Consider the following 15,653-nt stretch of genomic DNA (forward strand, 5'->3'; position numbering starts at 1 on the left):
ACAGGAAATTTAATTTTGATATCAATAACTGAAAAAATTTTGAAAATCGGACCATAAACACTGAAGATATTGAGAAAAATGTGAAACATACAAAAATAGCCTAAAACCTGCTAAAAAGGGGTCCGACCGCCCTTGATGTTTTATAGTTAATTGTGCTCCTTAATAATGGGAATGCTGTCAAAAAATTTCAGCTGCCTATCTTTAATAGGAGCCGAGAAAATCACGTTTCCCCTATTCTGTCTTACACGGACAGACGGACGGACAGACGGACGGACAGACGGACGGACGGACGGACGGACGGACATTTCGAATTATAGAGTAGCTTCGCTACTAAAAATAAAGGGGAGGGTTTATCAGTGCTCGACAAGCATTTTGTGGGAAAAGTACCATACAACAAGGTATAGACACGACACAAAGGGGTCAGAGAACTTTTAAGGGGTGCATATAACTCAGAAATCTAAAGGGATAAGACAATGGCCGAAATGATGATACACAAAATTAACCTTCTCTAGATTACTATTAGTGGTTGAAACGTTTTGACACTTAATGAACAAACTTATCAAAATTTAAGACAAGTCCGAAAGTTGTTAAGACAACAAATTAAAAAACGTTATTATAAAACTTTAGGGACTAGTGAAATAAACACTAAACAGCTCATTGTCCTCTCTCTCCCTGGATATAAGTATATTCAGACACATTCAGGGGAATTTAAATACCCTCGTTTTGCATTCTTGTGCAGCATTTTAAGTATGTTTGTAATGTAATATGTTGATGAATTTTTCTTACATAATTATAATGTGTATTTCAAGTTGTTTTAATTGGTTTGTTAATAATCATTTTTCGCATCGTTTTAAAGACAGCTTTCCGCAGATATTAAAATGAAAAGTTAAAAAAATTTAAACCAGTTTAGTGAACCCCGAGGAGCCAAAGGCCCAGGCTACCAAATTAAGTATTAATTTTATGATTTTTTATTTTAATATTCGTGGAAAATGGTCCCTAGGGGCACTTGAGAAAAGAGGGTAAAGGGTAATTCGAACCTCCACTTTTAATATATTTATTCAAAGAAAAAGTAAGTAAAATTATCTTCTTTTTTTTTGGGGGGGGGGGGGGATTGATGATATTAATAACGAAAGCAAGACTTAATTTATAATACATGTTCAAATGAAACAGGGAAAAAGTTGAGACAAAATTGTTTTTTTTTTCCAACTATCTATTCTTTAAGATGAACTAAATTCCCTAGGTTGCACTAGGCATGACCTGGACACAACTTCCTGTAAATAGACGCGCAAACTTGATGGATAACAGGGGTCTCAGGGGATAGGACAATGGACAATAAATTAATAATAAACTGTCTAATTATGATTGAAACAAGGATGACAACATCCATAAGTAGCGAAGCACAAAAAATCGTGGATGGAAATACGTAAAAGTAGATTTAAAGTGTATTTATCCCAAAAAAGTTTGAAAATTGGACCAAAAACACCAAATATATGAAAATATGTAAAACATTTAAAAATAGCCAAAAACCTGATAAAAGGCAGTCTGACAGCCATAGTTGTTTTCTTTTAACAACGGGAAATTTAATTTTGATATCTATAACTGAAAAAATTTTGAAAATCGGACCATAAACACTGAAGATATGGAGAATAATGTGATAAATACAAAAATAGCCTAAAACCTGCAAAAAGGCAGTCTGGCCGTCATGGATGTTTTCTTTACACGACGGGAAATTTAATTCTCATATCTATAACTGAAAAAATTTTGAAAATTGGACCATAAACACTGAAGATATGGTGGAAATGTGAAAAATACAAAAATAGCCTAAAACCTGCAAAATGGCAGTGTAGCCGTCATAGTTGTTTTCTGTAAACGACAGGAAATGTAATTTTGATATCAATAACTGAAAAATTTTGAAAATCGGACCATAAACACTGAAGATATAGAGAAAAATGTGAAACATACAAAAATAGCCTAAAACCTGCCAAAAAGGGGTCCGACCGCCCTTGATGTTTTATAGTTAATTTTGCTCCTTAATAATGGAAATGTTGTCAAAAAATTTCAGCTGTCTATCTTTAATAGGAGCCGAGAAAATCACGTTTCCCCTATTCTGTCTTACACGGACAGACGGACGGACAGACGGACGGATGGACGGACATTTCGAATTATAGAGTAGCTTCGCTACTAAAAATTACCCCTTGGTGGTAATTTTGTAGAGACAAATTTATGACCCCATTTTATACTAACAATGGAAGAACATTTAAATAAAACATTGGAAGTCAGTAAAATTTAAAATCCGATGTCTCCTTCCTCCCTGATGGATAAGAACATCTTTATCAAGCTCAAATTCAGGAAAGGATACATCATTTCAAGATAAACTATTATACCTCTTAATATTTCTTTGAATAGAAGTAAAAGCAATTATCTTTTGTAAGAATCTTAAATGTGTACCGTAGATTTTTAGTAGCGAAGCTACTCTATAATTCGAAATGTCCGTCCGTCCGTCCGTCTGTCCGTCCGTCTGTCCGTCCGTCTGTCCGTCCGTCCGTCTGTCCGTGTAAGACAGAATAGGGGAAACGTGATTTTCTCGGCTCCTATTAAAGATAGACAGCTGAAATTTTTTGACAGCATTCCCATTATTAAGGAGCACAATTAACTATAAAACATCAAGGGCGGTCGGACCCCTTTTTAGCAGGTTTTAGGCTATTTTTGTATGTTTCACATTTTTCTCCATATCTTCAGTGTTTATGGTCCGATTTTCAAAATTTTTTCAGTTATTGATATCAAAATTAAATTTCCTGTCGTTTACAGAAAACAACCATGACGGCCACACTGCCATTTTGCAGGTTTTAGGCTATTTTTGTATTTTTCACATTTCCACCATATCTTCAGTGTTTATGGTCCAATTTTCAAAATTTTTTCAGTTATAGATATGAGAATTAAATTTCCCGTCGTTTAAAGAAAACATCCATGACGGCCAGACTGCCTTTTTGCAGGTTTTAGGCTATTTTTGTATTTATCACATTATTCTCCATATCTTCAGTGTTTATGGTCCGATTTTCAAAATTTTTTCAGTTATAGATATCAAAATTAAATTTCCCGTCGTTTAAAGAAAACAACCATGGCGGTCAGACTGCCTTTTATCAGGTTTTTGGCTATTTTTATATGTTTTAAATATTTCCCCATATATTTGGTGTTTCTGGTCCAATTTTCAAACTTTTTTGGGATAAATACACTTTAAATCTACTTTTACGTATTTCCATCCACGATTTTTTGTGCTTCGCTACTTATGGATGTTGTCATCCTTGTTAATTTTTTTTTACCAGATAATTATCTTAGAGAATAGTGTTACGACAGCTTTAACATAATCATTATTTCATTTATTCCAAACATTGTTTAACTTTTTTTAAGAATCACTAGAAATACTTACAGGCAGTACCCAGCAGTAGGCACCAACCACACACACAGTTACAAGGCAAACTAGTTTTAATAAACACACACAAATACACAGAATAAAGCCCCCCCACACACAGACACACACAATATTCATTCACTTATGGCCTCCTTGGGAAAAGAGAAAGAGAAACAGGAGAAAAGTTTAAGAAAGAAGGGAATATAAAGGATGGAAAAAGAGAGAATCAGCTGATTTGTACCAATGGATTAGATAGATAGATAAATCAGATTAGGCCTCCGACATACTGTCAGAGTAATCCACCACTCCCCTCTACCCTAATCTCACGCCGTATCTTAATGATATTAAGATATTTTGTCATGTAAACAAAACAGACCAGAAATAGGTAATAAACAAGAGAAGGGAAGTAGAGAAGGGGATATTGGATTAAATGACAAACCCCAAACTGCCCCAGTTTAGGCAAGACGATTCCTGTGACGTCATATAAAAAGGGAGTGGGGGAAGAAAATCTCTTCCCTTTTCTTCCATGTCTTTTGAGGAGCTTTTCTTCCCCCTTCCCTTTTTCTTTCCCGAAACGTATGTGACGTCACAGGAATCGTCTTGCCCAAACTGGGACAGTTTGGGGTTTGTCGGATTAAATTATACTGGTACCCAAAGATGTTCTGTCATTCATAGGCAGAAAAACTTTTAGTACTCTTATTAAAACTTAATTGGTTGATTCAAACTGGTAGTGTCCAACAGAAGCAATAATTTTGTTTATTATCATCTAAAATGTATATCCATTCAGGACGTCCCTAAGGTTCCAAGTTCTTAATCAAAATTTAAACAATTTTAACGTTGATTTCAAGTGAATTCTAAATATTTATTATTTAACCCCCAAGAGTAGTAATAGGAATAATTTGAAATCAAATTCATAAAAATATATATATAATTATACAATACTGATTTATTATAATTATAAGTTTTTTTATTGAATTAGATAATCATTAATGTAAGCAAAGCATTCGATTAAAAATCCAGTTTATAAATTATTATTTAATTACTTTTATGGCAATAGGTGTGTTGACTTCTAATGTGTAAATAGTAAAAAAAATCACTTCAGATTTATCAAATTTTAGTTTAATTTTAACAGGTGCACGCCTAATAATTCTTTTGGTGTTCATGTCTTAATCGTATTAAGGGACAACGTGGTGATAGTACCCTTTCCAGAGCAAAGTTTCTGTCATTTTCTCCCCTTCTTAATATAAATATTCCCTCTCTCTCTCTCATAGGACATTCATTCTCTGTCAAATGCATTCCTGGTAGGGGGGGGGGGGGATATTTTCCCTAGGTAAATGCAGGAATGAAAGGGACAATGCACTGTTTATTACATTAGTTCCCAAAGTTCTATAATTTTTCTTATTTGTTTGCTTAACAATTTTGAGGGACCTTTATTGATTTTGATTGGTTGGTTCATTAAGTTGAGTATCTAAATGTTTCGACCACTAATCATGTTATCTAAAGAAGATAATTTTGCAAATCATCATTGGGGATGTACATCAAATTATCGGCCATTGTCTTATTCCTTTAGATCCCTGGGTAAATGTGTTTCCTCTCTCTTCAATTTTACATATATACTTGTTCTATAGTGCACTCTTTTATATATTGATTTTTTGGTGGCACGTATTAATAAGATTAATACTACTACTATTAATTTTTGGAAAGCGACTTTTTTTCTCTCTTAATATATAGTAGTAAGGCTTTTTGTCTTAAGCTTAAGATCTCGAAAATTGCTGGCCCGAATAAGTTGTACTTTACAGGGAAGCTTTACAAATGAGAAATCATTTGTTTTCATTTGCTATGTGAACCTTTTTGGGTAGACAAAAAAGGAATAATAGGTCTTTCCAATTTTGATTTAAGATGGGGTGTTGACATACACAGAAAACCTCAATAATAAAAAAGATTGGTAAACTATAATACATTTTTTTTAAAACATGTTTTCCATTAGGCTTAGAAACCGATTAATATTCCCTGGATTAGAACTTGTTCCAAGCCATACTGAAAAATTATGTATAGCATCGCATTACAGACAATTTTACACTTACATTTAAGTATAAATCATAAAGTTAAGACCAGTTGTGTTACCCCAGGCCTTCGGCCCCTCGGGCTAAAAAACTGGTTTTAATCTTTTAATTTTTAATTTCAATTTCTGCGGAAAGCTGTCTTTACTACAATGCGATAAATAACTATTATCATTAACATTATCATTCTTTATTACATTACATACATTATAATACAAATTAATTAAAAAAATAAAAATAATTCAAAATACAAAATAAAATACATTATAACAAGGATGACAACATCCATAAAAGCGAAGCTCTGAAACGGTAGGACAAACGGACATTAACACTTGTATAATGTAAGAACTGAATAATCAGAATGCGAATATATAAGAGTCAAAGCAAATTTGTAAGTAAATTTGTCAAAAAACTGCTTGATACAGGATAATGATTATGGACATACTTACATTTTTAGGACTTGATTATAGAGTTGCTACGCTTTCTAACTCGTACCTAACTATTACAGGAATTACCATGCAAAATTTGAAATCGATAGGACAATTCTAACATGCCTAAATTAACGAAAAAAGCTATTTAAAAAAGTAAAAAAATCAACATGTTTAAAATGGACGTACGGACATTTTGGTAATTATTATAGAGTTGCTACACTTTCCAAATCGTACCTAACTACTATAGGAATCACCATGCAAAATTTGAAATCGATAGGACAATTCTAACATGCCTAAATTAACGAAAAAAGCTATCTGTGACGGACGGACGGACGGACGGACGGACGGACCGACCCTAATTATAGAAAAGCTTCGCTTTTAAAAAATGTACATCACAAAATGTTTGAAAAAAATACTTAATATGTTTTGAGATTCAACCCAACAACTTAACCTTTAATACATTATTATAATAAGTAAAAATGTAATTTATCTTTATAAACCGTGTGCTCTTTAAGGCATATGAAAATAGTATAAGTAGATATTTAATTGATAAATCTAATTAAGTGAGGCAATCTTATGTTAATAACCCTTTTATGATTTTTTTTGATTTTTTGTAGATTTTTTTGTGATTTTGGAGGAATTTTTACAAAAATAATTTTGCCTCACTAAGCGACTCTATTTTTAAAAAGAATCCACATCAGTTACATTAAAGAGAAGGTTTTGTAAATTTCAAAAAAAAATTAAAAGCTTCAATAATCAATAGTCATGAAAGTTTAAGCTCTTTGAATCTGCACATATCATGTTTTGGTTGTTAGTTCAACTCAAATGTTTGTGGATTTAATTAAAGTCGGATTTATTTAAAAAAGGATGACAACATCCATAAGTAGCCTAGCATAAAAATATCAGGGATAGACCAACGGACAAAGTGAGGTAAATAAAAGATGTTTAATAAAAGGATGTAGTAAAAGAGAAAGATGGTAAATTTATGTATAGAAAATCACGAAACCTTACTATAGATTGAAAGCTTATTAGCACAGGAAATCTTAATCAAAACATTGAACCAATGAACTGTCTATCATTAATAACTACTGAGAAACTGACATTTATCTCTTTCTTATAGACTGACGTACAGATAGACGGGCGTTTAGACTTTATATTAGCTTCGCTACAAATAAAATATTTAATAAAGATACACTAGGTATTGAATCTATTTTTTTTTAATTAAGGAAAATTTTGAAAAATGCATTTATATTCTGTTTTTAAAAACTCTATGCACAAGCGACTTGTCCTCAAACAGCTGTCTGATTAAATACACCTGTAAAAAATATAATTATGTAAAAAATTATTATTATTTCATTTTTTGATGACTTACTTTTTTTAACATTTACCAAGGTGCTTTCGCACAAAATGCCTATTTCCCCCCCCCTCTTTTTTTGTTGTCGAAATGAATCGAAAAAAAAGGGAGGAGAAGTTTTTTCACTTTGCCTAAGCCCTGCGGGAAGCCCTAACCTGACATAAAGTAAGAAACAAACAAACAAAAATCTTCCCCCATCCACTTAATTTCGATTTATTAAAAATGGAGGGGTTAGGGGGGGGAGTTACAGTGTTCCTCATGGTAATTTGTGTGAAAGTGCCATTGTAACAATTATTTAGCAAAGCAACTCTATAGCAGGGATAAGAAAATGGACGATGAATTAATGTACATATCCTATTATGTTAAACAAAATTTCACCTTTTGTAAATAAAATAATTGTAAAAAAAGGTTAGACACTGAAATGTTGGGGCTCCAAATCAAAATTTAATAAAAGTACCCAAAGTTTTCAAATAACCAAAACAAGTTTGAGCTTATGAAACTAGGTACCAAAAAATTTAGGGTCCATTTCCCCTACCTGCCTGAGATTAGAAAGTAAAAGGTTTGGCGATTCTCATACTCAAATTCAAAATTCAATAAAAACAAACAATAGGGATGCAGTTGGGTTAAAAAATAATAAAAGAATGTACCCCATCTTCTTTAAAAATTAAATGGCACACCTTCTAGAATCTAAACTTAGCCTAAAGTCAAAAGACATTTTACCTCAAATTCAATGTTAAAATTACCTGACTTAAACCAACAACAAATATGAGCATAAGATGAATTGTTGACCACATATTTATTTTTGATAAATTGTTCTCTCCCTGTGTACTATCCTGTATACAATTAATTAATTGTTAGAATTGTTCTATCTTTTTAAAACTTGAATATGAATATGATGAAAAACGTCATGATAATTATTTTTTTTTTACAATGGATATATAATTGCTTGGGTCTCGCACCAGATTTTCATGTTTAGTAATTAAGTTAAACTTGCAGCAGGCTAAAATAAAATTTCCAACCCCTTTGCTTTATCTCCTCCCCTTTTACTGGATGAACGAACTGGTCAATAAACGAGATCAATGTTAGCAAGCTAAATTGACGAAAATTTTTCCCCCTCTCATAATATCCACATTTATTCTACAACAATTTTTGAAACTGGCAGTTTTTTTTATCAGCGCAGCTACTCTATAACAAGGATATGTCCGTATGTCCAATTTCTACCAAAACTTACCGAGCTCATATGTGCATTGTACATCATTTGAAAATGTTTCATCCGACCAACTTTAATTCTGACAGCGTGTATACTATTATGGATTTCACCAACCTAGAATATAAAAAGAGATAATGTAGAAAATCTTATGTGTACCCCCTTCCCCCATTTTTAATTGTAGTTGTTGTTTTTTTTAGAAGGGGGGGTGCGGAGAGTTGTCATTTTTTTCTAAGGGCGATTTCTCTAAAGACCGTGGTGGTACCCTCCCCTAAATGTTTATAAACCTTTCCAGGACATATGAGAGGTAACACTGTAAAGGAGAATCATATGGGCTCAGTGGTAAGCGAGATCCTTTGGTACATACAAATACACTGACAGACAAACATCCTGCTACTTTTATATAAATATTTAAGAATAGTTAATAATCAAATCGTATCATAAACATCTTTCCGCGGATATTAAATCTAAAACCAGTTTTGTTAGCCCCAAGGTGCCGAAGGAACAGCATAAAAACTGGTAATAATCTTAATTTTAATATTCTTGAAAATTGTCTGTAATACGATGCTATAAGAAAATTTTCAACATGACTGAGAATCGGTTCTAATCCAGCGGATATTAATCGGTTTCGATGCCATACTGGAAAATACTTACAGTCATATCAAACATGGCAGCTTCTCCTTCATTGCCCTCCATCATTTGTTTCATTGCTTCTTCCTCTAAAATATATTAATCCTATTATATAAACTAGTAAGGGTTTTTTGTCTGAAGATTAAGATTAAATTAATTGAAATCTCGATCTTAGGAAAGTTTTTAGGGATTTTAGCCTTTTATATTTTAGATTATTCTCTTGAAATTTACCTGTCCTTCCTAGGGAATACAGAACCCCTAAATTCTTGGGGTGCAGCCGCTAGTAATAGATATAGAAAGTCTAGATGATCATTTCCCTAATTGGAATAGTTGTAACACAGGGTAGGAACTACCCAACCACATTTTTGATTAATAGATATGCACATTTTGGGCAGTTTTTAAAATCATTAATATGAAGTCAGCTATAAACATTAAACAAACAACTTCTTCTATCCAGCTATCCAGATGTAGACGAAGCCTAATCTGTACAACTTTTGACGTCATATTCTTCATCTCTTTTTTAGGGGTTTTCTTTGCCACTTCTCTTCTCATCTCCTTCATTTTATGACGTGACAGGAATTAACAGTGGTGCAAAAGTGGTACAGATTGGGCTTCGTCCAAGATGTACAGCTCATATTATGAGATTAAATCATATTTCATTCTCACTTCTTTGATAATTCTATTTTCAGCAAAGAATATGTCTATATAATTTTAAAGAGTTATTTTTTCACCTCTTCAAACATTTGAGTTTTAGAATCTAATTTTTCTGGAACAATTTACCAAACTGTTAGAACAACATGGATAATCATAATCATTCTGCGAATTGGGTGTTCTCTAATAAATTTAAACTTTTAGCGGGATAAAATTACGATACCCCCTTTATCTAATCCCCTCCCCTCATTTTTTCCCCTATCATAATATCCATATATATTCTAAATCCATTATAAAGAGGACACACATAAATGACCAACACTAAACACTTGTATAGAAGCTTTGTTACTTAAATTCTTACCAATATCTTCATCAAAATAATCATCATATTCATAATCAATAGCATCTTTAACTGTTACCTAAAAAATTTAATTTGATTTAGTTCTTCTTTTGTTTATTACACTAGGTCAGGTCAGGTTAGATTATATAAGGTAGCCAGCAAGGACTCCCAGTAAACTAACTCCCCTCATTCTAAATTTATTTTAGGTACAAGGGGCGGAGGGTTCATTGCTTCACAAGTCCTTTGTCGCAAGGCATCACGTTTGTTATGTTGGCTATTTTTACCTCGAACCATACATGTTTCTCTGACCATGTTGACATATAGTTACTGAAGCATAGCTTATAATCTCCCTCATCTTGGTGAATCTCCTCATCAAATCTAAAAAGAATATAATATATGATTTCTGCTGCTTTGTCAGGCGAGTTTGTATGTTGGGCTTTAATTGCATTAATAATGTTAATGTCGCGTGGGTGAGTTGCAAATGGACTGAACAGTCAAATTGTCAACTCAAGGCCAGACTCTTGGTCCTTCACCTCATACCCGTGGTACAGTACATTGCAGACAACCAACCCTTTGATTGCACGATCTTTGTCTGGAGATCCTAACTGTGCATGGTATTGAGTTGCGCCTGTTTGGGGCCAAGGCATTCCCCCTATTCAAACTCTTTAATGTCCTGTGCCGAACAGAGCAGGTAGGTACCATTTTTAACGTCTTTGCTATGACGCGAATTCGAGTTTGCATCCTTCCCATCAATTCCCTTGACACTTTAATTAGGGCTTGTGGGTAATTTACACTTCAACCTTATAGATGGTGAGTTAAGGTTTTGTGATTTTTGTCACGATATTATTGCGACTTTTAATGCAACCAAGGCACAGGACGTGGTGCTGTTTTGACAACGACACAATGAAGTCACATCAAATCCTAGGGACTTTTCAGTCAACCTAGTATTCAAGGATGACTCCCAGTAGATGAACTAACAAACGCCACTAACACACTAGCAAGCTACTACACAATGCTAGTCCACAGGGACTTTTCAGTCAACCTATGACTGAGCAATGTTTTTCGATCACTAGTGTACCATGCCAAGGACCACCCATGCGTACCTGATTTAGGGCTAAGGCTTCCCCCCTACTCTTACTCCAAATCTCTAACGCCTGAAAGAGCAGCAGTAGGTACTAATTTTTACATCTTTAGTATTGATGCGGTCTGGGGACTCGAACCCGACACCTCCCCAACAGATAAGCGGACGCTAAACCACTGCGGTTTTTTTTTAATTGCATTAGTCCGCAATGTTTTATTATAACATTTTTTTATTAGTTGGCTTAACAAATTTGGGTAATTTTATCAAATTTTGATTGGTTGGTTTATTGATTTTAGTGTTCAACGTTTCAATAACTAATTATAATCTACAGAACAGGTTATTTTGTGTATCATCATTGGGAATGTACATAATTTTTTCGGCCATTATCTTCATCCATCAGATGCCTGATATAATACACTAATTATAGATAATACATTTGTCTTAGAACCAGAGACAAGACAATACAAAATTCTAACGAAAAAATAATTATCTCTTCTGTAGATCAAAGTTATTTGTTGAAAAGTTAGATTCTGTCAGTTTGAACCAACCAATCAAGACTCAATAAAAGTCCCTATAGTTTTTAGCCAACGAATATCTTTAAAAAGCTTTTGATACAAGTATTATTTTTATAGTCTAATTTCTTTGTTTCTTAGAACAGACGCATCGTGCGATAAATGGATGTTTTTATCCTTGTTACAAATTAAAAAAATAAAATTTACTTACACTCCTTCTTTATTTCTTTCAGAATATAAAACTGTTAACCTAAAAAAAAGAAAATAAATGACTTTAAAAATAGTCTTACTATATTTTTTTATCGAACAATATTTTCTAATTTTAAATAAAAGTAAACATATCTTTTTCTTCAGTATTGTATTTTTACTAGGACCTATATCTATTTGGAGGGTTTAAATAGTTCAAAATAGTTGAAAATATTCCTTGGACCTATAAGAGGCCTTACTTTAAAGGAGATACTGTAGTACCATAAGTACGCGATGTCTTTGGCGTTTTATTAGGCACTGACCCCCCGCCCTTACTTTTAATTAATGAGAAGATAAGTGGAGAGAGGGAGTTTTTCGTTTGATTGTTTGTTTATTACTCTAGATCAGGTTAGCAACGCAGGGTTAGAATCTCGTTAGGCATAAAAAAAGAAAATAACGACTCCTTAGTTTTCTAAAATAATGAGGGGGGCCGGAGGGGTGGGGGTTAATAAGGTATTAGTGTATAGGCTGAAATCATCAGAACTTGGGGTATAAACAATAAACATACAGACAAACACACATCCTATTACTTTTATATGCAGATTTTTACTTACTCCTGTGCTGGTGATATCAGCCTGGTGTGGATATCCCAATTACCAGTTGTGGCACTTGTTGAGGTTACCTAAATAAATTAAACTTTTCTCGTAATCATTCGAATCCGGCGGATAAGAACCCGTTCTCATCCCTACGAAAAAACTATGTCTAGCATTGTATTGTATCCAGCTTTCTACGAATATAAAAATGTACAATCATAAGATTAAAACAAGTTTTTTTAGCCTGTACCTTGAGCACCTTGGGGCTAAAAATCTGGTTTTAATCTTATAATTGTACATTCTATATCCGCGGAAAGCTGTTTATAATACGATGCGAGAAATAACTATTATTTGTCTAAGGAAGGTTTCGTGATTATGTTTTCAAAAAATGTATCAAAATTGCCAAGCAAATATTTTCTATGGTTTATGTCGTATCTCAGTGGTTACAACTAGTAGTGTCCAAACTTTTTAACCAATAACTTTAATCTACAGAAGGGGTATTGTGTATTTAACTTCAATAGAATTGGATATCCATTGTTTTATTGAGATTCAAGCTTATATGAATGTTGTCATACCATTATTTTTTATTGTACCTGATATTCAACTTCTATGTGCTTTCCAATTTTAATATCTGGAATGTGGAAACACTCTTCAGCTCCAGGGGTTACCCAGACAGTTAACTAGAAAAAAAGAATGATTATTTCTCATGAAGCAAAGCTGTTTTAAAATTGAGAGATGTGAAGCTTTCGTTATAGAACAGATCGTGCAATTTTCTAGTCCCTTTCGTAACATCGCACCTTATGGGGCGATTCTTCGTATTTTTCACAGTAGCTTTTCTCCTATTTCTAGCCCCTGCGGACGGCTCTAACCCTGCGGGGCCAATTACCTAACCCTGTGGGGCAATTACCTCACACAATATAACCTAACCTCACCTAAAATAACCTATAAAAGGCATTTTAAAAATACGACGAATCGCCCCTTATGGGGCGATGTTACGAAAGGGACTATTCCCCAATTTTCCTCTAACCTACTATATAAAGTTTAAAGGTTTTTGTCTTGGTTTCTTTAACAACTTGACTCTATTCTCTTCTAAGGGAAGCTACACATAGTTCCCTGGATGGTTTCAGGCTATTTTTTACCACTTTGAATACACGCCCCTAGATTCTAAGAGCGCAACCGTTAGTTTTATAAAAAGAAAACCAATAAAGGAAAGTAAAACATAGTAGACAGAGGGACGGACATACTTGTAGTGCCTCTTAGGGCGCGCGAACACGCTAGCCAATATAATATTGTTATTATTTTTTTAGAAGCGAAGCTTTTCTATACTTAGGGACGGTCTATCCGCCCGTGGGTCCGTAACGGTTAGCTTTTTTCGTTAATTTAGGCATGCTAGAATTGTCATATCGATTTCAAACTTTGCATGATGATTCCTATAGCAGTTAGGTACGAGTTAGAAAGCGAAGCAACTCTATAATCGTTACCAGAAAGATCGTAAGTCCATTTTAAACATGTTGATTTTTTACTTTATTAACAACAAATTTTTATGTGATAAAATTATCCGATTTTGGTCTGATTTTTGGAATAATGATTTCTAGTACAACAAAGTACATTGGTATGAGCGAAGCATCTCTAAAATCAAGTCCTAAAAATGTAAGTATGTCCTTAAACAATATCATATATTTAGGCAGTTTTTCAACAGATTTACTTACAATTTTGTTTCGTTTGACTTTTATACCAATTTATATTCTGATTATTCAGTTCTGACGCACTATAAGTGTTAATGTGCGTTTGTCCTTCCGTTTCAGAGTTTCGTTTTTTATCGATGTTGCCATCCTTGTTAAAAGCGAAGTTTTCTATAATTAGGGTCGGTCCGTCCATACGTCCGTCCGTCCGTACGTCCGAAACGGATAGCTTTTTTCGTTAATTTAGGCATGTTAGAATTGTCCTATCGATTTAAAATTTTGCATGGTGATTCCTTTAATAGTTAGGTACGATTTAGAAAGCGTAGCAACTCTATGATCATCACCTAAATGTCCGTACATCCATTTTAAACATGTTGATTTTTTTGAACACAGTAATAGTGTCTGACTGATTATGACGTAACAAAAAAAAATTAGCCAATGAGAGGCCGTTATTGACCAATGGTAAAATTTATAGTGGCCTCTCATTGGCTATTTTTTTTTGTTACGTCATAATCAGTCAGACACTATTACTGTGTTCGATTTTTTACTTTTTTAACAACAAATTTTTATGTGATCTAATCATCCGATTGATCTGATTTTTGGTATATTGATTCCTGGGACAACAAAGTATAATATAAGCAACTGTATAATCAAGTCCTAAAAATGTAAGTATGTCCTTAAACAATATCATATATTTATTCAGTTTTTCAACAGATTTACTTACAATTTTGTTTCTTTCGACTTTTATACAAATTTATATTCTGATTATTCATTTCTGACGCACTATAAGTGTTAATGTTCGTTTGTCCTTCCGTTTCAAAATTTTCGTTTTTTATCGATGTTGCCATCCTTGTTTTATTTAAATTATATGTAAAATTTAATATTTACCGAAGATTTAAAATTAGTGCTTTTATTGGGTTCACTGTAGCTTATATTTAATGCTAATATAAATAAATATAAGACTAGTCTCATTTTTTTCTGAAATAATGATATTTTCATTAAAAATCCTTTAGTAGTTATTTAACCCATAGTATTATAGATAGCTTTCCGCAGATATTAAAAGATTAAAACTAGTTTTGCTAGTCCCGAGGAGCCGAAGACCCGGGCTAACAAAGCTGGTATTAATTTATAATTCCTATATCAATAATCGTGGAAAATTGTCTGTAATACGAGGCTAAGATTTTTCAGAATGGATGAGAACGGTTCTAATCCAGCGGATGTCAATCGGCTTCGAAGCCATACTGGAAAAGATTTACATTATTTCACTTTATTATCATTAATTTAATCATATGAATTTAGGTATACCTCAAATAGGTATACCCAGCACCGCAAGGGTTAACCCATCAAATAAGATAGATAGATCTATCTTCCTTAAAAGTAAAACTAAAATATATAAAGTTATAACTTTAATGTTAAAAACAAATATAACACATCGATAAAAATTACAGCTGTTTTATTGATTTAGAATATATGTGGATATTATGTCAATGTAGGTTCCTTATGGAACTTATTTATTG

The 15,653-nt window shown here is 33.1% G+C and overlaps 2 protein-coding genes across 2 annotated transcripts in view; both read right to left on the reverse strand.

Moving 5' to 3' along the window:
- LOC145322683 (SPRY domain-containing SOCS box protein 3-like) overlaps positions 1 to 3,696 on the reverse strand; it is a 40,453-nt gene extending 36,757 nt beyond the window's left edge. Inside the window, exon 1 of the mRNA XM_080164882.1 lies at positions 3,428 to 3,696. The gene's annotated coding sequence lies outside the window, so the exon portion shown is untranslated. The remainder of the gene's footprint in view (positions 1 to 3,427) is intronic.
- A 2,029-nt stretch (positions 3,697 to 5,725) lies between these two features.
- LOC145323383 (transmembrane emp24 domain-containing protein 5-like) lies at positions 5,726 to 15,110 on the reverse strand. Its single transcript, XM_080165808.1, has 10 exons — positions 15,025 to 15,110; positions 13,048 to 13,134; positions 12,476 to 12,543; positions 11,887 to 11,925; positions 10,367 to 10,460; positions 10,104 to 10,161; positions 9,116 to 9,180; positions 8,486 to 8,578; positions 7,998 to 8,087; positions 5,726 to 7,215 (listed from the first exon to the last, which is right to left on the reverse strand). The coding sequence occupies exons 1-10, from the start codon at positions 15,106 to 15,108 to the stop codon at positions 7,147 to 7,149; spliced, it is 747 nt and encodes a 248-aa protein (XP_080021934.1). The 5' UTR covers positions 15,109 to 15,110; the 3' UTR covers positions 5,726 to 7,146.
- Positions 15,111 to 15,653: the final 543 nt, after the last annotated feature.

The sequence above is a fragment of the Acartia tonsa genome, chromosome 6 (genome assembly GCF_053477335.1).
Source record: "Acartia tonsa isolate MP-2025a chromosome 6, ASM5347733v1, whole genome shotgun sequence".
NCBI lineage: Eukaryota > Metazoa > Arthropoda > Copepoda > Calanoida > Acartiidae > Acartia > Acartia tonsa.